Source organism: Biomphalaria glabrata, chromosome 2, assembly GCF_947242115.1.
Source record: "Biomphalaria glabrata chromosome 2, xgBioGlab47.1, whole genome shotgun sequence".
NCBI lineage: Eukaryota > Metazoa > Mollusca > Gastropoda > Planorbidae > Biomphalaria > Biomphalaria glabrata.
Window position 1 is genome coordinate 58,770,865 of NC_074712.1, and position 23,389 is coordinate 58,794,253.

Below are 23,389 nucleotides of genomic sequence, written 5' to 3' on the forward strand. Positions count from 1 at the left end.
ATATTTGACACAGGTCTTCTTGTATTCTAGATCTGCATATCGTTTTGAAATTTCGAATACAGACATAACTGTCGTATGCGGCTTGACGAGGAGACCTAGACTTAAACCTTGTTTACAGTGATTTGATCAGAAAGAATGAATCAATTTATAGAATGCAGCGACTTGTTCTGAAATAGATAACAAAAGCCCAGAGGTAGCGGCTTGTTCTGAAATACATAACAATAGCCCAGAGGTAGCGGCTTGTTTTGAAATACATAACAATAGCCCAGAGGTAGCGGCTTGTTTTGAAATACATAACAATAGCCCAGAGGTAGCGGCTTGTTCTGAAATAGATAATAATAGCCCAGAGGTAGCGGCTTGTTCTGAAATACATAACAATAGCCCAGAGGGAACGGCTTGTTTTGAAATACATAACAATACCCCAGAGGGAACGGCTTGTTTTGAAATACATAACAATAGCCCAGAGGTAGCGGCATGGTCTGAAGTACTTAACAATAGCCCAGGGGTAGCGGCTTGTTCTGAAATACATAACAATAGCCCAGAGGGAACGGCTTGCTCTGAAATAGATAACAATAGCCCAGAGGGAACGGCTTGTTTTGAAATACATAACAATAGCCCAGAGGTAGCGGCTTGTTCTGAAATACATAACAATACCCCAGAGGGAACGGCTTGTTTTGAAATACATAACAATAGCCCAGAGGTAGCGGCTTGTTTTGAAATACATAACAATACCCCAGAGGGAACGGCTTGTTTTGAAATACATAACAATAGCCCAGAGGTAGCGGCATGGTCTGAAGTACTTAACAATAGCCCAGAGGGAACGGCTTGTTCTGAAATACATAACAATAGCCCAGAGGGAACGGCTTGTTTTGAAATACATAACAATAGCCCAGAGGGAACGGCTTGTTTTGAAATACATAACAATAGCCCAGAGGGAACGGCTTGTTTTGAAATACATAACAATAGCCCAGAGGGAACGGCTTGTTTTGAAATACATAACAATAGCCCAGAGGGAACGGCTTGCTCTGAAATACATAACAGTAGCCCAGAGAATCAGTACAAGTTAAAGATAATCCAGATACAAGACACCTATGACAAAGACAAACAGACACAAAAACTCTTTTGTTCCCCCTGGCAATCAAATCATTAAATACAATTCAACTATCTGATATAAACATTACACATGTAAATTTTGAGTGAGTCTGGTGTGACTGTATATTTCGGTTTTCTATAGTTATGATGTTTTGTTTGGTGTCATGCACAAACTGAATTTCGTTAGAGTTTCAAACCTTCTGGGCTGTCTGGTGAAAATGTCAAGAAGTCTTCTAACACAGAAGTCTGGGGGGAGGAAAGTGCACAGTGCATACCAAAAACCCAAAGGAATAACATCTTTTGGTCTTTTCTGTGCGTCTCCCCAAGATCTAAGTTGTTCTTTAGATAGTTTGTGCACTTAAAATAATCATAGACCTCGCAATTCTTTTTCCGTCGTGTAGAAGATAAAGAAATTTTTAAGCAAAAAGACCGCACACACTCACACAACACAAACACTCAAAACGTTTTAACACACACACACTCAAAACGTTTTATATTCCTTTGAACCTAGGGTCAAGCCGACTAGAATAAACCGGTTTCCTTCGTAGGTATTTCACTGATCTATGTTCTTGTAAAGTTTCAGACGACCATTCATTCTAGTCATTTAAGATTAAAACATGCTTTGAAAAAAAAAAACACCAAAAAACAACAACCCAGAAACCCATCTGGTTGTGGGAAGAACAAAGTAGACGAAAATATCAGGAAAAACTAAAAATATGTCTAGGTCTAGACATTGCTCGATTAGTTCCTAAACCTGTTAGCTATTTCACCTTCACTTTTTGTAATTTTACCTGTTCTTTAACCCTTAAAGTGCTGAGCTGTTTTACAATGAGTGTATACTAAATGGAATTCAATTTTTTTATGATTAGAGACTTAAACTAGCACACACGTCGTCGTAAGGGTTAAAGTCTAATGGCCTACAATGTTTTATTGACAAGTAATATTTAGGTCACCTGTTTTGTAAAGGAATACTTGTGTTAGGCTACGTAAAAATACTCAATCTTCAATTTAATGTTCAAATTTAATAATAACATTAAAAAATTAATTTAATTAATGCTAAATTTTAATATTTATAATTTCGTACTATCTTATCTTATCTTATATTATCTTATAAATTACAGACGTTCTTTAAAAAGAAAAGAATGTTACGTCCTATGCGTAGCATGCGTTTAACTAGTCGTGCATGATAAGCGGAGACTTTAATTCTATTGAGTAATTGGTTTTCTTGTCTGACTCACGCAACTCGCTCCATACCCTAATGGCCCTAGAGAAGTAGGTGTACGTGTTGGAATACTTTCTTAGAACGTAATACTAGAATTTAATGCTAAAATTTAATGCTAGAATTTCATACGACTAGAACTTAGAATTAGAATTAATGAGAGAACGTCTGTAATACCTACTAGAATTTAATAGCGACCTACTAGAATTTAATAGGGGCCTACTAGAATTTAATAGGGGCCTACTAGAATTTAATAGGGGCCTACTAGAATTTAATAGCGGCCTACTAGAATTTAATAGCGGCCTACTAGAATTTAATAGCGGCCTACTAGAATTTAATAGCTGCCTACTAGAATTTAATAGGGGCCTACTAGAATTTAATAGCGACCTACTAGAATTTAATAGGGGCCTACTAGAATTTAATAGGGGCCTACTAGAATTTAATAGGGGCCTACTAGAATTTAATAGCGGCCTACTAGAATTTAATAGCGGCCTACTAGAATTTAATAGCGGCCTACTAGAATTTAATAGCTGCCTACTAGAATTTAATAGGGGCCTACTAGAATTTAATAGGCGCCTACTAGAATTTAATAGCGGCCTACTAGAATTTAATAGCTGCCTACTAGAATTTAATAGGGGCCTACTAGAATTTAATAGGGGCCTACTAGAATTTAATAGGGGCCTACTAGAATTTAATAGGGGCCTACTAGAATTTAATAGGGGCCTACTAGAATTTAATAGCGGCCTACTAGAATTTAATAGGGGCCTACTAGAATTTAATAGGGGCCTACTAGAATTTAATAGCGGCCTACTAGAATTTAATAGCGGCCTACTAGAATTTAATAGGGGCCTATTAGAATTTAATAGGGGCCTACTAGAATTTAATAGGGGCCTACTAGAATTTAATAGGGGCCTACTAGAATTTAATAGCGGCCTACTAGAATTTAATAGCGGCCTACTAGAATTTAATAGCGGCCTACTAGAATTTAATAGCTGCCTACTAGAATTTAATAGGGGCCTACTAGAATTTAATAGCGATCTACTAGAATTTAATAGGGGCCTACTAGAATTTAATAGGGGCCTACTAGAATTTAATAGGGGCCTACTAGAATTTAATAGCGGCCTACTAGAATTTAATAGCGGCCTACTAGAATTTAATAGCGGCCTACTAGAATTTAATAGCTGCCTACTAGAATTTAATAGGGGCCTACTAGAATTTAATAGGGGCCTACTAGAATTTAATAGGCGCCTACTAGAATTTAATAGCGGCCTACTAGAATTTAATAGCTGCCTACTAGAATTTAATAGGGGCCTACTAGAATTTAATAGGGGCCTACTAGAATTTAATAGGGGCCTACTAGAATTTAATAGGGGCCTACTAGAATTTAATAGGGGCCTACTAGAATTTAATAGCGGCCTACTAGAATTTAATAGGGGCCTACTAGAATTTAATAGGGGCCTACTAGAATTTAATAGCGGCCTACTAGAATTTAATAGCGGCCTACTAGAATTTAATAGGGGCCTATTAGAATTTAATAGGGGCCTACTAGAATTTAATATGGGCCTACTAGAATTTAATAGGGGCCTACTAGAATTCAATAGCGGCCTACTAGAATTTAATAGCGGCCTACTAGAATTTAATAGGGGCCTACTAGAATTTAATAGGGGCCTACTAGAATTTAATAGGGGCCTACTAGAATTTAATAGGGGCCTACTAGAATTTAATAGCGGCCTACTAGAATTTAATAGCGGCCTACTAGAATTTAATAGGGGCCTACTAGAATTTAATAGGGGCCTACTAGAATTTAATAGGGGCCTACTAGAATTTAATAGGGGCCTACTAGAATTTAATAGCGGTCTACTAGAATTTAATAGGGGCCTACTAGAATTTAATAGCGGCCTACTAGAATTTAATAGCGGCCTACTAGAATTTAATAGGGGCCTACTAGAATTTAATAGCAGCCTACTAGAATTTAATAGCGGCCTACTAGAATTTAATAGCGGCCTACTAGAATTTAATAGGGGCCTACTAGAATTTAATAGCGGCCTACTAGAATTTAATAGGGGCCTACTAGAATTTAATAGCGGCCTACTAGAATTTATTAGCGGCCTACTAGAATTTAATAGCGGCCTACTAGAATTTAATAGGGGCCTACTAGAATTTAATAGCAGCCTACTAGAATTTAATAGCGACCTACTAGAATTTAATAGCGGCCTACTAGAATTTAATAGCGACCTACTAGAATTTAATAGGGGCCTATTAGAATATTTAACTACATTTGGCGACGAGCGCTAATGATTTTCTGCGTACATTTTTAATTTATCCTACACTTAATAAAAAAACAAACGAAACTTTTGTGAGAGCTACTAATAATAGCCCTATGGTTTTGGATAATAGAGCGTTGTTGATCCATCCCATAAATTACCTCTCCTAAAAAAGTATCATATTTCGGCCATATTGAAGCAAAATTGTGTTGTCTACCGCACGCCTCCAGCTACATCCTCCTCTAACTACACCCACCTCTAGCTACTTCCACCTACAGCAACTTCCTTGTTTTTGTGGGCATAAGGGCATGACAGCCATTAAAATATTAAAAGAGTAACAATAGAGAAGTATTAATGTTACAATGAACTTTTGTTTGTTTCACTGATACCTTGGCCAGAGCCGGATTTATGCTTGACAAGGCCCTAAGCTATTAGAGACATGGGGCCCTTTGCAAGGCAATGTTTCCTGTGCTCTTCTTCAACATGATTGAAAATATGGGGGCCCTAAGCTATTGTTTATGTTGCTTACTGGTAGATCCAGCTCTGACGTCCACCTACCACTTTCAAACAACTTTGAAGTAATACAACTTTGTAGTAATACATTTTTGAAGTAATACATTTTTGTAGTAATACAACTTTGAAGTAATACAACTTTATAGTAATACATTTTTGAAGTAATATAACCTTGTAGTAATACAACCTTGAAGTAATACAACTTTGAAGTAATACAATTTTGAAGTAATACAACCTTGAAGTAATACAACTTTGAAGTAATACAATTTTGAAGTAATAAAACTTTGAAGTAATAAAACTTTGAAGTAATACAACCTTGAAGTAATACAACTTTGAAGTAATACAATTTTGAAGTAATACAATTTTGAAGTAATACAATTTTGAAGTAATACAACTTTGAAGTAATAAAACTTTGAAGTAATAAAACTTTGAAGTAATAAAACTTTGAAGTAATAAAACTTTGAAGTAATACAACTTTGAAGTAATACAACTTTGAAGTAAAACAATTTTGAAGTAATACAATTTTGAAGTAATACAACTTTGAAGTAATACAACTTTGAAGTAATACAACTTTGAAGTAATACAACTTTGAAGTAATACAACTTTGAAGTAATACAACTTTGAAGTAATACAACTTTGAAGTAATACAACTTTGAAGTAATACAACTTTGAAGTAATACAACTTTGAAGTAATACAACTTGGAAGTAATACAACTTTGAAGTAATACAACTTTGAAGTAGGAGAAGCATACACAAATATTTGTATAAGAGAAAGAAAGAGAGAGAAGACAAGAGAATGAGATGGCCTCTATTGGTTAATGGTTAATGTTGTCACTTGTGACTAGTCAAATGATTATACCCGCTTTTTTTATACCCTCTTTTTTCCTTTCAGTAGTAATTAGATCTAGATCTAGTCTCCTTCGTAAGCTGGTTAGTTAATTGATTAGTAAGCTGGTTAGTTAATTGATTAGTTAGCTGGTTAGTTAATTGATTAGTAAGCTGGTTAGTTAATTGATTAGTTAGCTGGTTAGTTAATTGATTAGTTAGCTGGTTAGTTAATTGATATTTAAATGATTACTAAACTGATTAGCTAGACGGTTAATTTACATGTTAGTGTCAATATTTCTATAAAAAAAAATTCCTGTACTTGATAATAAAACTAGTCAATCTATTGATAGAAAGACGCAGTTCTCTCCTATTGATCTGCTGATATAAATATAACTGCTATTCAACAGATACACTGTAGACACCCGAAATACGAGTGGCAACGAAACATACACAGAAAGTCGAGGATTAGTGTCAGACACTGGTTCTCAAACGTTCATACATCTCCTATAATGGCCGCCTGTTTGTGTGGTACCATGTGATTCTGGCTGTCGCCACGGTGCTCCCAAGTTTATATCCTTCCTGCTTCTCTCCCCTGCAGTCCGGTTGGAGGGTTGGGCTGGGATGTACTCATTTGAGGTCAAGCCCGAATGCGTTATAAACGAAAAGAGTTAAGAAAATATGATTCTGCCGTGCTAAAAAGTGTAAAAAAAAATTATCCTATTCCTTTATCAACACTATTCTGTTCTTTATTCTTTGCACCGGATACACCAAATAGCGAACTATTGACATTTTTTTTTTGCGCCATAAAGGAACATTAGTTTCGTCATCTGAGCTCATTATTGGTTAATATCACATTCTTGTGGACGATTTCTCTTTCATTTTTTCATCTGATGATAGCTATTGTAGGTTTGGTTTTGTCTTCCATGCGGAGGAGAATAATTTATTGATCCACAGTGGGTCACAGCGGGTGGACGTCGGAAGCCCTCTCTGGTAGCTGTGTTCTCGCTGTTAGGATTGCGGCATTAAATTATAGGCAGGGCCGGCTTTAGGCTTAGACAACTAGGAAACCGCCTGAGGCCTCCGATCGGTGGTGGCCTTTCGTCTATGGTTGTGGTGCAAGTTTTATAGTATAAATAGCGAAACTTGTACTCAGTGTTATTATTGGAGTAAACTCGGTTTCTAATAAATTGCATAATTTTAATTCTTTCGCTTCTTTTTTTTTTTCCTAACTTCATATATAAATTCACTTTGCATAGGGTCTCCAATAATGTAAGACCGGCCCTGTTATAAGCTCTGACATTTTTGTTTTGTTTTTTATATGACACAAAGTAGAAAACAAAACGATAGAGAAAAAAAAGTAAGCAACAATTCAGGCTCTTTAGTACATTTCGAATTGGATTTGTCTTTTCAATAACAAAAACACGACCTGACAGGACATAGGTTCTTAACACTCTTATAAAGAGTCTAGGTCTAATCTTGTATACACCCATAGCTCAGTGACCTTTCTCAAACACACTACCATTCATAAACAGTCACACTCATACACGTATACATACACACAGACGTGTCAGCTAAACCAATCTAACCGTGGGAATCAAATCTGTTAGAAGAGTTCGTCTTGAATGCTCTCCCCTTTCACTTCAGCCCTAAAAAAAAAAAGGGACCGCTCACCACATTTTCTAACTCCTTATGCCAACATTGGTTAGTCCAACTATTATTACTTTAGTCTTAAGACTCCCAACGTCAAAGTCAAGAAAATAAGTACCAAGTGAAAAATAGGGGGAATTCTATTTACTTTGTGCCGGATATAAAAATAATTGTATAAAACATTTTTTAAAACTTAACTCTTTCTCTCCTAAATGACGATACCAACGTTTATTCCATCAGAACGTGTTAAATAATAACGGAGAGAAAGAGTTAAGAACGAGTGATTGTAGGATAAACAGGAAAGCCGAAAAAAAAAAAAGGCTTGTGGGAAAGGGAGGGATGGCGCTACTTTTATGTCTCTTCTTTGCATGTTTTATAGGAAAACATTGAACATGGGGGATTACAGTATCCTCAGAGTGTCTCTAATGCAGGGGTTCTCAACCTGTGGGTCGCGACCCCTTTGGGGGGTCGATTGACCATTTGCCAGGGCTCGCCTAAGACCATCGAAAATATGGATTGTTATTGTCTACCTTACAATTCTGTATTTGTGTATGGGGGGGGGGGGTCGCGGCAGAGTGGGGGATTGTAAAAAGGGGTCGCCGAGCTTAAAAGGTTGAGAACTGCTGCTCTAATGTGATTATCTTTAGCTCTGTTTAATAGAGTGTTTCTAATGTCATTGTAAAAAAAAAAAAAAAATAGGTGCCAGTACTTAGTGATGTCTAAATTTTAACTACTAATAAATTAATAATGAACGTTAAAATACAAGAAAAGTAGGCCTACTATTTTTATTTTTTTTGCCCACATTGAAAAAACTGCCTGCGTACCGTCACAAAAAAAGTACTTGTCTATTATCTCTGTCTATCCCCTGAGCGTATCTAATGTGATTATCTATATCTCTGTTTACCCTTAGAGTGTCTTAAAGGTAATTATCTCACGTTATACATTTATGTAGTTCTTATGTGTGTATGTGTGATATAACTAAAACGTATAACCGAAAACGTGGTATTAATATATGAACAATTATATTTTATCCTTCAATATGTGGGTTACAAGCTACAGAACTGAAAAAGAGGCATTGAATTTAAAAAAGAAAAAAGAGACGAGCCTATTCGATGCTTGGGAAACAAGAAGAAACATTGCTGCCGTCTTCAGACCCACTCGTTGGCCTCTCCTTAAGAATAAGTGGGTCATTAATAAATCGCTAATTCCTTGTGCTTTATATCCTCTTAATCTTAAACAGACCTATAAATGCCATTACAGTCTTGAATTAGCCCTCCCTCACCCACCCACCCTAAATACTTCTTCTATACGTTGGTTAGGGATAATTTGTGTGCATTTAGACTCAGTAACAAAAAGTAAACAAAGAGTAGATTATTGGGAATTACTTTAACCCTTAAAGTGTTGAGCTGTTTTACAATGAGTACATACAAAATGGAATTACAATTCTGATGTTTACAGGCTAATCTACCACACGCGTTTAAAGGGTTAAGCATGATAACATTGATAACGTACAATATTTTGTTTCGTGTGCATGTATCCTCATCGTAATAATGTATTACGTTTATTAATGTTTATATTTTTTGTTTCAGGTCCGGTGTAAAGAGTTGAGCCTAACTCCAAATAAGAAGTTCTCATTTCAACATATTCTTTGTTAAATTAAACTTTTGTAACAGCTGGATATCGGGAAGTTTTTCAAAAGAAAATTGAAGTCAGAAAGTTCACTGCCTGCATAACTTGAGTGTTATTCAAGAAGGATCGGTAAACAATCCAGCAAGTTTGTCAATTTATCACAGGCGACGAAATGAAGCCCAATAGTTGGGTCAACCTAACCCTCGCCTTAACTCTGTTCGCTACAGTTCTGCAGATTGCTGGACTGGTCAGCCCCCTTTGGATATGGCTGCACACAAGTGACTACAAAGTGGGCGTGGGACTGTATTATAGGATCGGTTGCGGTGATGGTGACAGAGGGAACTGCTCACTCATCAAGACACCTTTGCCCTTCAGCTACGATGCTGGTGAGTATGACTTTCTATTGACGCTCTGCTAAGTTATCTATACGATCTATTAGTTGATACAATTAAGAAGTGCTGACAATCAGGGGCGTGTAGCAGAGGATCAGAACATCGTGATGATCTAAGTTTCAGAACATCGTGATTATCTAAGCTTCAGAACATCGTGATGATCTAAGTTTCAGAACATCGTGATGATCTAAGTTTCAGAACATCATGATGATCTAAGTTTCAGAACATCGTGATGATCTAAGTTTTTCACTGCTCGTGATGATCTAAGTTTTTCACTGCTCGTGATGTTCTAGGTTTTTTTCACTCCTCGTGATGGTATATGTTCCAGGACCACGTGAAGATTAAACCCTATTTTAACGTGGCCCTAATACTCAATCCATCTCTCTTTTTGTTTTCTATTATCACAAAAAAATCTGAAGCTTGTCATGTACCATAATTAAGTCCCCCCCCCCTTTTTTTTTCCAACTCTTTTTTTTTTACTCTTCTTCAGCATTCCCTTGAATCAAATGTAGAACTATATAAAATAATATTTTTATAGCCTTTTTATGATGTATTTTTTTATGAACTAACATCCCGAGTGCGTTATAGTCTCTTTTGTGGATCTTCACAGGAAAAGGTGTTGGGGGGGGGGCATCTTTGAGATTATAACCGTGTTGCCTTTAGTTAGACATGTCAGGCAAACATAACTTGATTAGATTTGAGCCCATACCCCCTTGGTAGGTAGCCAAACTTTTTTTTTAGCCACTCGCCTCACATCTAATTCTATTTCCTTTTTAAAAAAACAAAATCCTCGTGTGATATGAATAATAAAGACAGCGATTGAAAGTGTACTTCTGCCTGTCAGGGTTAGGTTACTATGTCAGCATACACAGGGTAGATAAATCAAGGTTGTTTGGTACATTCCATATGTAAATAGACCCTAGATCCATATGGTGTATGCCAGTGGGTAGACAAATACAAGGCGGCCTGTCTACTTCTTGTTGCTTTGTAGGGGTGTGAATGTGTGCATAGGTGGAGTTGGGGACACAGGGAGTGTCTCAGAAGTCTCAGACATCTGTGTTTGGAAAGATAATCACTAAGCCCTGATGTTGCTTCAACTATTCCCAATGTTGATGATGCTGAAATTCGGACAATAACATTGAACGTCTTAAAGCGCATTTCTGACACTATAAGAGGCCCATAGAGAATTATACTTATACTTTTTTTTTTTATAAACAAAGTTTATATTGTAATTATATTATAATTATAATTATAGTGTAATGGTATAAATTATTTTAATCCAGTCGTGAAATAGATCTAGGCTAACAATGTGATCCAATCCTATTTATGCACCAGTTGGAGGTGAGGGGGGAGGGGGAGGTGAGTGTATCTGGGAAAAGGTTTCCGTGCTGGCTTTACAAAAGCAATAAAAAAAAAAGTTGCTCTACTTGAGTTTGAACTTGAGGGCTCTAGCCTTATTGATTGAAGGCCGACACGCTAGGCACCAATCTAGATAAGTGCTTAATAAAATAGAAGGTTTTCACATTTTTAGGCGATGACCTAATTCTCTACACATGGCTTATCTCCCCTTTTATAGTACTCTCTCTTTATAAAATTAAATTAATTGATTACAACTCATTTATAAAATAGGGGGGGGTAGCCGAGTGGTTAAACGCCTGGCTTCCGAACCGGGGATCCTGAGTTCGAATCTCGGTGAAGGCTGGGATTTTGAATTTCGGGATTTTCAGGGTGCCTCTAAGTCCACCCAACTCTAATGGGTACCTGACTTTGGTTGCTGAAAGTAAAGACGGTTGGTCGTTGTGCTGGCCACATGTTAACCCTCGTCAACTGTGGGCCACATAAATAGATTACCTTAACAACATCTGCCCTATATATCGCAAGGTTTGAAAGGGGAACTTTTTTTTACTTTTTACTTTATTAAAAATTGGTCAATGTTTTTATTGATTCATCTTTTGTTAGGGACAATGAATAATTGCGCAAAGTTTGAATTTGACCCGAGAATGGAAAGTGGGAGAAATAAAGTGTACAAGATTTGTACCAGACAGACAGACTTGATATCAGCTTTGTAGAAATAATATTAATGAGCTTATTTTGAAAAGTAGAGAAATCAATGGTGAAGCTCTCATTACGCGTAGATTTTAGTCTGTGGCCTAAATCGTGCTTTTTAGTTTTAAACTGCGCGAAAAAAATCAGTCTCATTGATGTGAATTAATTTGATGATTGATTCATCTCAAACTAATAAACAAACATAGACGGTTTGATTTTCGCATTCAGTTTTGGTACTTGGTCTGATTTGAACATAGTTGGTTTGATCTTGATTTGGCCTCAACATGCTATAAGCATGAAAGTAGCGCTATATAAAAGCTATAAATATATACATTTGAGATGGTTCATAGGACCACCCTAACATATAAGAAAAAGAAAAAAACTCGCATTGCTATTTTTTGCCAAGGTGTGACAATATTCTAATTGGTTTTGGTTCATGTGTGATGACATGTTCAGTCTACTTGGGGCATACACCAACGCCCTGTTAGTTTTTTTTTTGTTACGCCTTCTGATAATAATGGGGTTGATCTTCGTGTTTACTGTTAGTAATGGAGTGTGTGTGTGTTTTATGGTGACGGTGGGAAGAGGTTAGCGATTGGTGGTGAATTGTGAATGATGCAAGATAAGTAGCGATGTGGGAGGTGCGGTGGCTTCGTGGTTAAGCGCTTGGCTTCCGAACCGAGGGTCATGGGTTCGAATCCTTGTCAGTGCTACTGGAGACCTAAGTTTATTTCACTTATCAGTGGTACTAGAGACCTAAGTTTATTTCACTTATCAGTGGTACGGGAGACCTAAGTTTATTTCCCTTGTCAGTGGTACGGGAGACCTAAGTTTATTTCCCTTGTCAGTGGTACGGGAGACCTAAGTTTATTTCCCTTGTCAGTGGTACTGGAGACCTAAGTTTATTTCCCTTGTCAGTAGTACTGTAGACCTATGTTTATTTCCCTTGTCAGTGGTACGGGAGACCTAAGTTTATTTCCCTTGTCAGTGCTACTGGAGACCTAAGTTTATTTCCCTTGTCAGTAGTACTCTAGACCTAAGTTTATTTCCCTTGTCAGTAGTACTCTAGACCTAAGTTTATTTCCCTTGTCAGTAGTACTCTAGACCTAAGTTTATTTCCCTTGTCAGTAGTACTCTAGACCTAAGTTTATTTCCCTTGTCAGTGGTACGGGAGACCTAAGTTTATTTCCCTTGTCAGTAGTACTCTAGACCTAAGTTTATTTCCCTTGTCAGTAGTACTCTAGACCTAAGTTTATTTCCCTTGTCAGTAGTACTCTAGACCTAAGTTTATTTCCCTTGTCAGTAGTACTCTAGACCTAAGTTTATTTCCCTTGTCAGTAGTACTCTAGACCTAAGTTTATTTCCCTTGTCAGTAGTACTCTAGACCTAAGTTTATTTCCCTTGTCAGTAGTACTCTAGACCTAAGTTTATTTCCCTTGTCAGTAGTACTCTAGACCTAAGTTTATTTCCCTTGTCAGTAGTACTCTAGACCTAAGTTTATTTCCCTTGTCAGTAGTACTCTAGACCTAAGTTTATTTCCCTTGTCAGTAGTACTTTAGACCTAAGTTTATTTCCCTTGTCAGTAGTACTCTAGACCTAAGTTTATTTCCCTTGTCAGTAGTACTCTAGACCTAAGTTTATTTCCCTTGTCAGTCGTACTCTAGACCTAAGTTTATTTCCCTTGTCAGTAGTACTCTAGACCTAAGTTTATTTCCCTTGTCAGTAGTACTCTAGACCTAAGTTTATTTCCCTTGTCAGTGGTACGGGAGACCTAAGTTTATTTCCCTTGTCAGTGCTACGGGAGACCTAAGTTTATTTCCCTTGTCAGTAGTACTCTAGACCTAAGTTTATTTCCCTTGTCAGTAGTACTCTAGACCTAAGTTTATTTCCCTTGTCAGTAGTACTCTAGACCTAAGTTTATTTCCCTTGTCAGTGCTACTGGAGACCTAAGTTTATTTCCCTTGTCAGTAGTACTCTAGACCTAAGTTTATTTCCCTTGTCAGTAGTACTCTAGACCTAAGTTTATTTCCCTTGTCAGTAGTACTCTAGACCTAAGTTTATTTCCCTTGTCAGTAGTACTCTAGACCTAAGTTTATTTCCCTTGTCAGTGCTACGGGAGACCTAAGTTTATTTCCCTTGTCAGTGGTACTGGAGACCTAAGTTTATTTCCCTTGTCAGTGCTACTGGAGACCTAAGTTTATTTCCCTTGTCAGTGCTACTGGAGACCTAAGTTTATTTCCCTTGTCAGTTTTGTCGTCAGTGTTGTTGAGAAGCCATGAGACAAAAAAAAATTATGTGAAAGTAATAGAATAGTTTGATAAGACAAGTTTTGTTCAAGTAAATAGTCTCCCCTGTGTGGAACTACCCCCCCCCCCTTTTCCTCCCCAGGGAATATTGGGCGTGGTCGAGTTCAAGACAAGTTCAATGATGAAGTGTCACAAATGAGGGAGGGGGGGGGGGGGGGCTACACGAGAAAGTAAATAGAGTCATTTTGTTTTGCATAAAACACACACACACATTAAAAGGCGACACTTTGAAATAAAAAGAAAAAAATCTTCATTTACATTATTGAACATGACGTAAATGTATACATTAAATGTGTCGTAATTAAAATATGACGTAAACAAAATGTGACGTAAACAAAATGTGACGTGAACAAAATGTGACGTGAACAAAATGTGACGTAAACAAAATGTGACGTAAACAAAATATGACGTAAACAAAATATGACGTAAACAAAATATGACGTAATGTATGCTTAAAACTTACAAAAATATGCAGCTCCTTTGATAAAGACGCTGTGGCCGAGTGGTAAGGCGCTTGTCTCCCGAACCGAGGGTTCCGAGTTCGAATTCTGGTGAAGACTGATATTTTTAATTTCTAGATCTATGGTGCCTTCTGAGTCCACCCAGCTTCTAATGGGTGCGTGACAGTAGTTGGGGAAAAGTAAAGGCGGTTGGTCATTGTGCTGGCCACAAGATACCCTCGTTAACCGTGGGCCACACAAACGGATGACCTTTAGATCACAAGGTTTGAAAGGGGAACTTTAACTCGGTTCGGAAGCCAAGCGCTTTAACTCTGATAAAGGAAATTGCTGCAGCTAATAATGGAACCTTACACGCTATACTGTATGAACGCCAGGCGTTAGTCACTGGTGCGATTCAAAAAGGTTTTATAGTATGTGTTGGTATAATAAATGGTAATGGTTGACCCTTGTGGAAATAGTTTCAATGGGTCGCACATCATGGAGAATTTTTCTATAACACTGTGACGATTTCTGTCTATTTACTTCTTGGTAATGTTTCTTGTATTAATTACTAATTAAACAGAATCATCATACGCCGGAGATTATATGAATAAATGGTCGCAGTCGTGACAAACACCTTCCTAACGTTAAGATTCTGTTTATTATAACTCTTTTCCTCTTAACTAAATATAGAGGATACATTTAGATGGGCGAGATAGTAAAATAGGTGTTTATGTTCTACGCATGTAATGTAAAGTAGAATCACTAAGCCTGGATAGGTGTAGCACAGACTACTGTTTGGTACTATAATTATACCACCAATGCATTTTTATAAGTATTTGTATCATTTATTAAGCATTTAATTGAGGTGGTTAATTGACAAAAGTTTGGCTGCTAAACAGATGGAATTTTAGATTCTGGATTATTAATTTGCCTAGTTTTGTCATCACTAATTTATGTCAGGCTATCGTGAAATAAACGTATGGGCTTTATTCTTAAAAGGCCTAATTGTCTCTACGATATCTTCCCTTTTTTACAAATTTCAATTGAGTGGTTATTTCCCCTATATGAGCCTAAAATCGTTTATTAATACATACACAAAATACATTAATATTTTTTTTCCTTTTCCCACAATAGATGCAACGTATCACCGTGATGAGTGGGATGCCATCGTCTGGTTGGAGTCCATAGCCTCAGGTCTGGCCGTTCTGCTCTCCATCATGATGCTAGTCTTCAGGATTGGTTTTGGTGTCTGGAAGAAGATGAGCAACCTGAACCTCACCATGATCATCACCACCTTCTTCCTGTGTAAGTCCCTGGCCTGAGTTAATGATAGATCTGTAGGAGTTTGATAGCAGATTTGTTTGAGTTGATGATAGATCTGTAGGAGTTTGATAGCAGATTTGTGTGAGTTAATGATAGATCTGTAGGAGTTTGATAGCAGATTTGTGTGAGTTGATGATAGATCTGTAGGAGTTTGATAGCAGATTTGTGTGAGTTGATGATAGATCTGTAGGAGTTTGATAGCAGATTTGTGTGAGTTGATGATAGATCTGTAGGAGTTTGATAGCAGATTTGTGTGAGTTAATGATAGATCTGTAGGAGTTTGATAGCAGATTTGTGTGAGTTGATGATAGATCTGTAGGAGTTTGATAGCAGATTTGTGTGAGTTGATGATAGATCTGTAGGAGTTTGATAGCAGATTTGTGTGAGTTGATGATAGATCTGTAGGAGTTTGATAGCAGATTTGTGTGAGTTGATGGCGAGTTGTTTGGAGCAGTGGCTGAGTGGTAAAGCGCTTGGCTTGCGAAACAGGGGGTCTCGGGTTTAAATCCTGGTGAGTGTTTTTTTTTTACTTTCGGGATCTTTAAGGCCTCTCTATCTCCATTCAGCTATTTAATGGGTACTTGACATTAGTTGGGAAAAGTACGACTGTTGGTCGTTGTGCTGGCCCTCGTTAATACAGAAACATGACCTTTACATCATCTGCCCCATAAAACGCAAGGTTTGAATGGGAAACTTTTACCTTTTTTTTTTAAACTGACTTATGTTATGACCAGTTGTTCATTATTGCCAAATTATTTTCAATAATTGTAAATAATCTATTGAGACAATCTTTAAAAACGTTTCTGTAGTATCAAGATTGGAGTCGGCTCTAGCAGAGAGTGGGGCCTCGTGTTTACAGGCGACGTATGAGAACTTGACTTTGTCCATCTCAATTTTTTTTAATTCAAGAGGAAAAAAAAGGGGGGGGGAGACACAACGAAAGAAAATGTTCTAATACAAATATCGAAAAATAAGAAATTAAATGTCATTTTGAAGCAAAGCACGGGCCCTTTCGGAAAGCTGGTCCTGGGGAAAACTTCTATTTTCTACCTTCTAATGCCACTTCTGGTCAAGAGACAGGTGTAGTTATATCTTGACACTTTTGAAAGAGAAATGGAGAAAAAAAAAAGAAGAAAGAGAAGATGAAGGGAAAAGAGAGAGGGAGATGGAAAGAGAGAGTGGGGGAGAGAGAGGTAGGGAGAGAGAGAGGGAGAGAGAGGGAGAGGGAGAGAGAGAGAAAGGGAGAGAGAGAGAGAGGGACAGAGAGAGGGACAGAGAGACAGAGGGAGAGAGAGAGAAAGAGGGAGAGAGAGAGAAAGGGAGAGAGAGAGAAGGAGAGAGAGAAAGAGAGAGAGAGAGAGTGAGGGGTAGATCCTGGAGATCGTGAATATTGTATCGCAGCAGCCAGGTATAAAGTCAACATTTGACTTGATCATCTAGACCAGTGGTTCCCAAACTTTTTTGTTTCTTAGACCCCTTGGACGGAAGTCATCGTAGACCCCTGGGGACCTCTATAGACCACTCTGGGGATCACTTATCTAGACCCATGGATATATTCTTCTCCTCCCCTTTCTCTTCATTGTTCTTCGCTAGTGCTGCCATTACAGTTCACTTGTTTTATTTATTATTTGTTTCAGCACCAAAATTCATATTTTAACAGAGTGGTTGTTATTTTTTTTAGGTTCCACGCTTGCGGCGGGTCTCATTGTGTACATTGTCCACCACGGCAAAGTCATCACGAGGAGTCCGGACATCAGCACCGAGAGCTTCCCTTGGTCAGCACTCATGTGCTTCATCGCCTTCTTCCTTTTCCTGGTAGTGGCCGCCATGGTACACTTCAAGTGCAGGGCCACCCGCTACGTGGACAATGCCATCCCGTCCTCGGCCGACTCCAAACTGGCTCTGAATCCGTCCACCAAGAATCAGCTGATGAGACGCTACTTCACTCCGTCTCCGTACAGAGAAGATCGTCGCCAAGCGCTTTCCGTCTATTCACACACGGACCAGAGCTTCCTTCTCGGGAAAGGAACAGCGTCTAGCCGGGGAATCGATTCCTATGGTGTTCATAATGGCGGACTGAAAGCGATTGAGTTTAATAAAGATAAATTGGTATCGGAAGAGATCGATTACCACTACACTCCGGTTATCCACACTTCAACGCTGACGACGGGAGTAACTTCCGGGGAGTCGGTACGGAATAGCTTCACCAACAACAACCTCACCATCCCAGACGGGGGAAACTACGGATCCCGCGTGGTTCAACGGACATCGGTAACCACCACGACCGGTGGAGAGTCGACCCGCGTCAACAACGTCTATCAAGAGGACGCCGAAGCTTACAAGAGAAGGCAGGAAGAGCAGCACCAGCAGTGGGATGTTCTGCAGGCCCAGGCGGCGGAGAGACGGCGTAGCCAAGAAACGCGGCGCATTGTGGGTAAGGAAACCTACCTCAGAGAAAATCAACGCGACGCCTTCTCTGACATCGACCTTGACGATGCGGTGACCATCTACTACACGGGAAAGGACGAGAAAAGGTCCTCGGGCATGAAAGACGTGTATACAACAATCATTCGAACGGACCAAACGTCCCAGCAAAGGGGTCATATCAACGAGGGCTACGGTACCCAAGGGGCGCTGGCCAAACAGGTGATCACCATGCACGTGCAGCCCCCTACTCCCCCACCCCCACCCCAGTCCGACGTTACACGGGAGATGGTGTATAGCGAGCAGGCGAGCGTGAGTCGCGCCTCGAACCTCTCCCACTTTCGCGTCCCGGCTGACCACGGAGTTCAGGAGGGCATCCAGCAGGCCAACATCAAGACGGTCCATATACGGCCCCAGTCTCAGGAGAAGGTGGTCATGGCGCCTGGTCATCTCTCGGGAGATAAGTTCAAGTACAACGGGACATACATTTACAGAGCCTACAGCGAAGACATGTACTGACACTTAACACTTGAGAAGGTTTCACGCTAAGCAATGACATAAAGTACATGACACATAAAGAAGATACTATGTAATGTGGCGTTTAAGTGCAGACGAAATTACTAAGTTTGAACTCGCAAACAAGGAAAATAAAAACTCATTACAATTAGACCAAGTGTAAATACATTGAAATACAGCTAGAATTGCCTAGAATAGCAGCAGGATAATTTGGTTACTGAAATCAAGATAGTGTATAACTATCCTCTCATAAGCTTATCTCAGACTGTATGTAATTATAATGTATATATGTATCCAAGAATAAAATGTGCAAATACTGATTGATAATGTTGCACATTCGACAACGCAGCAAATGCAGTCAGTCTACTAATTATTCATTGATCTACATATTTTTGTTTTGGTTTAAATTTTGATGTAAATACAGATACACTTAACGAGTTTAGCTTGTACATATTTTATGTTTACAATACTCACGTTGTGTTATTGGACATGGTCAGTAGACGATTGATTGTAATTGGGAAGCGTGGTCTAGAGGTACGTTTAAACTTGGTCTGGCTACCTATGAAGGGGGGCTCGAGGTTCGACACCCGACTCGAGCAGAGCTGTGTTTACTGAGCACCTAAAGGCAGCACGGAAAGCCTTCTCCCAGATACCCGCTTCCTCCCACTGGTGCACTAATGAGATTGGACCATAGTTCTCTGAGTATGCCATAAGCATGAAGTAGCGCTATATAAAAACTATAATTTATTATATTTATTTAATTACATCATATGACATTAATTATACAGGAAGTCGCTGTTTCCAATACGGTAAAGCTCGAAGCTTCCACTCTCTGATAATTAATTTATGGGGTGAAACAATACGTCTGGCTATAGGGTGTTGTATCCTTGAACATAAACTGGCGACTATTCTCGTTCTTTTGTTGGCATTTCTGATAAGTAAAAAATACTTAACATTTAGTCGCATATAATGTTAGCTATTCCGGTATTCTTCAATCAGTAAAGTTTAAAAAGAGCAGATGGAAAATTGATAGTCGCTTCGAAATAGACTGGGTTGTTTGTTGTTGTTGTTTTTTTAGATTCAGACGTTTTATCCTAAAGATTGTTGAATCTTGGTCCAAACCTCCTGTAGGCTGTCAGGTTTCATAATGGCATCCCAAAGGGGAAAAACGCGCAGCCACTCAAGCGTAACACCAAAGCGACGAGATTTCTGTTGTGATCTCCAAGTGTTTCTCAATGAGCTACAACTGTATATTATATCTGTATAGTATTTCTTATGTAGGTTAATTTTGCTGAAATGTTGGGGTCTACTGTGATATTTGGTGGATATTTAAAGCATTGTTTCTCCATTGTTATTTCCCTTTATATATATGATCAACACTAATCCTAATAATTGTAAATAAATATATCAATATTTATGTAAACAATTTTGGCGTCTGTGTTTATTTATATTATTGTTTGTTTATTTATTTATTTTTATCACGGAAAGAGTTATTTGGTTTGTTGACATTTGAATGACTTGAATGTCTTGGTCGAATTCTAGTCTAAAACTAAAACAAATTGAAGGAGGTACAAAACATCCATCCAGGGCTGGTCTTAGGCCACTGGAACTTATGTGGCCCCAGTGGGCCCCTCATTTTCATAGGCCCCGCGCTAATTATAGTTTTAAATTATTAAATTAAACCATTATATCTGTCTTTTAAGCATCTGGGAAGAGATGGTCATTAATCAGAAAGCATGTTTCCAATCTGTCTGTAAGACCTGCGTGCAAAACAAGGTGAGAATGTGGAATAGATATGGTTCAGGGCACTTCGTTATTAATTGTCTTAAATTTTAGACGCACTCGATGAATGAGCTGAAGAGACTAATGGTGCGATCATTAAAAGTGAATCAGAAACACTGTATGAAACATTGAAGCAGTAGAAAGTCTTTGTGTCACTTGTGTTATGGTACGGCGTACTCTTCCAAGTCAGTTTTGTGAGTAAAGGACTGCAAGCGGAAACAGAAGGGTCTGAGCACTGCAATGGACTCGTACAACAACTTGATGAAGTGGCTAAGAAAACTTGAGAGTTAAAGGGTTTGTTCAGACTCTTGTGACAGCAAAGGAATTGGCTGAAAACATGGAAGTTGTTGGAATCTTTCCAGCCAAACGCCAAAGGAAAAGGCAGTATAATCTGTGGAAAACTTCACACCTGGAAATGCTGAAGATGACTACAGGAAAAGTTGCTTCAACAGAATTGCGGACATTGCAATTCAATCCTTGCAGCTGGGATTTGAAAAGTTGAAATCAAACCACAATCTATTTGAGTTTCTTGTCAGCTTCAAGAGTCTTCAGCTTGATGACATACAAAAGCTTACACCGACCCTCGAGCAAGAATTGACGTCATCAACAGACCAGTAGGCAGATAAGGTGAGCGAGAATTAGCAGATAAAATGGATTCAATAAAGTATATTCTATCAAATACCACCAAATCCCGGTAGAAATGTTAGCACATCTGTCCACTAATGAAACCCGGTAGAAATGTTAGCCTATCTGTCCACTAATGAAACCCGGTAGAAATGTTAGCCTATCTGTCCACTAATGAAATCCGGTAGAAATGTTAGCCTATCTGTCCACTAATGAAGCCCGGTAGAAGTGTTAGCCTATCTGTCCACTAATGAAACCCGGTCGAAGTGTTAGCCTATCTGTCCACTAATGAAACCCGGTAGAAATGTTAGCCTATCTGTCCACTAATGAAACCCGGTAGAAATGTTAGCCTATCTGTCCACTAATGAAACCCGGTAGAAATGTTAGCCTATCTGTCCACTAATGAAACCCGGTAGAAATGTTAGCATATCTGTCCACTAATGAAACCCGGTAGAAATGTTAGCCTATCTGTCCACTAATGAAACCCGGTAGAAATGTTAGCCTATCTGTCCACTAATGAAAGATACACTACTTTTCCAATCTACTACTTTGTAACAATACCCGTATCTGTGGAGTCTGTGGTATCTGGTTAATCAAGCTGCTAGCGCCTCAAACAAATAAACGAGTTACTGTATGTCAACAATTCACGAAGATAAATTGAACAATTTGGCAATTAATTCTATTGAGTGTGATCTATGTAGGAAATAGAATTTTGATGCTATAATGTTTGTCTTCTCTACACGCAAGGCTCGTAAAGTTAGTTTGATTGTGATATTGTACTTAGTAAAGAATAAATAAAATGCAAAAAAAAAAAACATATATTTTGTAATACACAATCTTAATTTTCACTCATTATTCTTAATACTACCCAGATTGAGCACAGCGCAATCCGTTTTGCATAGGACATGACAATTGTAATGGCCGGCCCTGCACCCACCTGATGCTATTAATTTTCAGTGACGTTGTTCTGCTAAGCTAGTCATTTTTCTTTTCAGTTTTGCTGATTCGGATCTTCCAAATATTTTTTTTACTCCTAAGCATCTCACCTTTTCTGTGGTACCGTCTGTGGTGTAGGCCAGTGGTGCCCAACCTTATACGGCCTGCGGGCCATTTTAATTTCCGACACTCGTGTCGCGGGCCACATTAACGAAAGATTAAAAAAAAAAAGAAATAGAGACTACATTATGTTTTATTAAGTAGTTTTATCACAATCCCGTGTATGCAGTAAATCTACTTACACCCAGAAGTCAATTATGTAACAATGGTTTTAGGCGTCTTGTGACGGAAAGTTTTTCCACTAAATTAAGTTCTTGTAAACATTGTGATCATACCCAGCAATTGTTTTCGGAAATGTGCAAGGTTTATGAGGACAACAAGGCGTAGAAATTTATTGCCTGTATTGCTCGAAATTTTTTTAAGCAGGGAGGTCTGACTTTGTAAGTCAATCAGTTCCAGTGGGTGTCACTCCTCAGCGGCAATAAAAATGATTTCAAAATCTGCTGCTCTGTCATTTAGTTTTAAATGGAGATTTTAACCAACATCGTCCACTCGTTTTGCAGTTGTCATGGCAGAAAATCTGAAAGCTACAACTGTTTGTTTTTTTCTGGACGATTGTATTCCATCTTTGCCAGCAATCACTTTTTTTAGGCTTCATTTCTCTTCTTAAAATGTGAGCAACTCTGTAGCCTCTGTTACAGCCGACTCATTTCTTGACTTCTTGGTCAATATTTTCGCCAATCGCAAATATCTACTCAACTTTTGACGTAGCTTTGAGATCTTTTCTTAGCGGCTCAAACCAACAATGCCTCCATATTTTTGTAAAGTTTTTTTTAAGAATGCATTTTATGTCATGTTACTTAAAAACATTACTGTACAGATCAAACATATTGACTTATTATGTTCCACACAAAAAAAGATCTGTCCACTTTTCCTGAAAATTTCAACATCCAATTTTCGTTTCTTCGACCATCCCATTACAATAACGAACAAATGTAAAATGGAACGTCACCAATCATGTTGGTGTCAGAAGAACACGAATCAAAATGATGCAGAAAAGATGAGCTGTGTTATACACATGAGATGTCAAGGATATGGCTAGCTCAAGACAGCCGCGAAAATATACAAGACTCTAAAACAACTGTTTATTCTTGTCGCCGAAAAAAACAACTTGAGTTCTTATAGAAAAAAAAATGAACATGAATATTACAATACGATAAGTTAGAAATCCATAAAAAAAAAAAAGTGAGAGTCCAAACATAGAGAAAATAAATTTTTCAACCTGTTTTATTTATTTTTTTATTTCCTACATTTTGTGCGATATTTTGGTGGGCCAGTCTGAACC

At 38.2% G+C, this 23,389-nt stretch overlaps 1 protein-coding gene across 2 annotated transcripts in view; it reads left to right on the forward strand.

Annotated features, from left to right (window-relative positions):
* LOC106068065 (uncharacterized) overlaps positions 1 to 20,068 on the forward strand; it is a 23,511-nt gene extending 3,443 nt beyond the window's left edge. For both annotated transcript variants that reach the window (XM_056021686.1, XM_056021687.1), the window contains exons 2-4: positions 9,153 to 9,578; positions 15,514 to 15,684; positions 17,384 to 20,068. In XM_056021686.1, the coding sequence (XP_055877661.1) occupies positions 9,365 to 9,578; positions 15,514 to 15,684; positions 17,384 to 18,645 (1,647 nt within the window). In that variant the 5' untranslated portion in view covers positions 9,153 to 9,364 and the 3' untranslated portion in view covers positions 18,646 to 20,068. The remainder of the gene's footprint in view (positions 1 to 9,152; positions 9,579 to 15,513; positions 15,685 to 17,383) is intronic.
* The last annotated feature ends 3,321 nt before the right edge of the window (positions 20,069 to 23,389 follow it).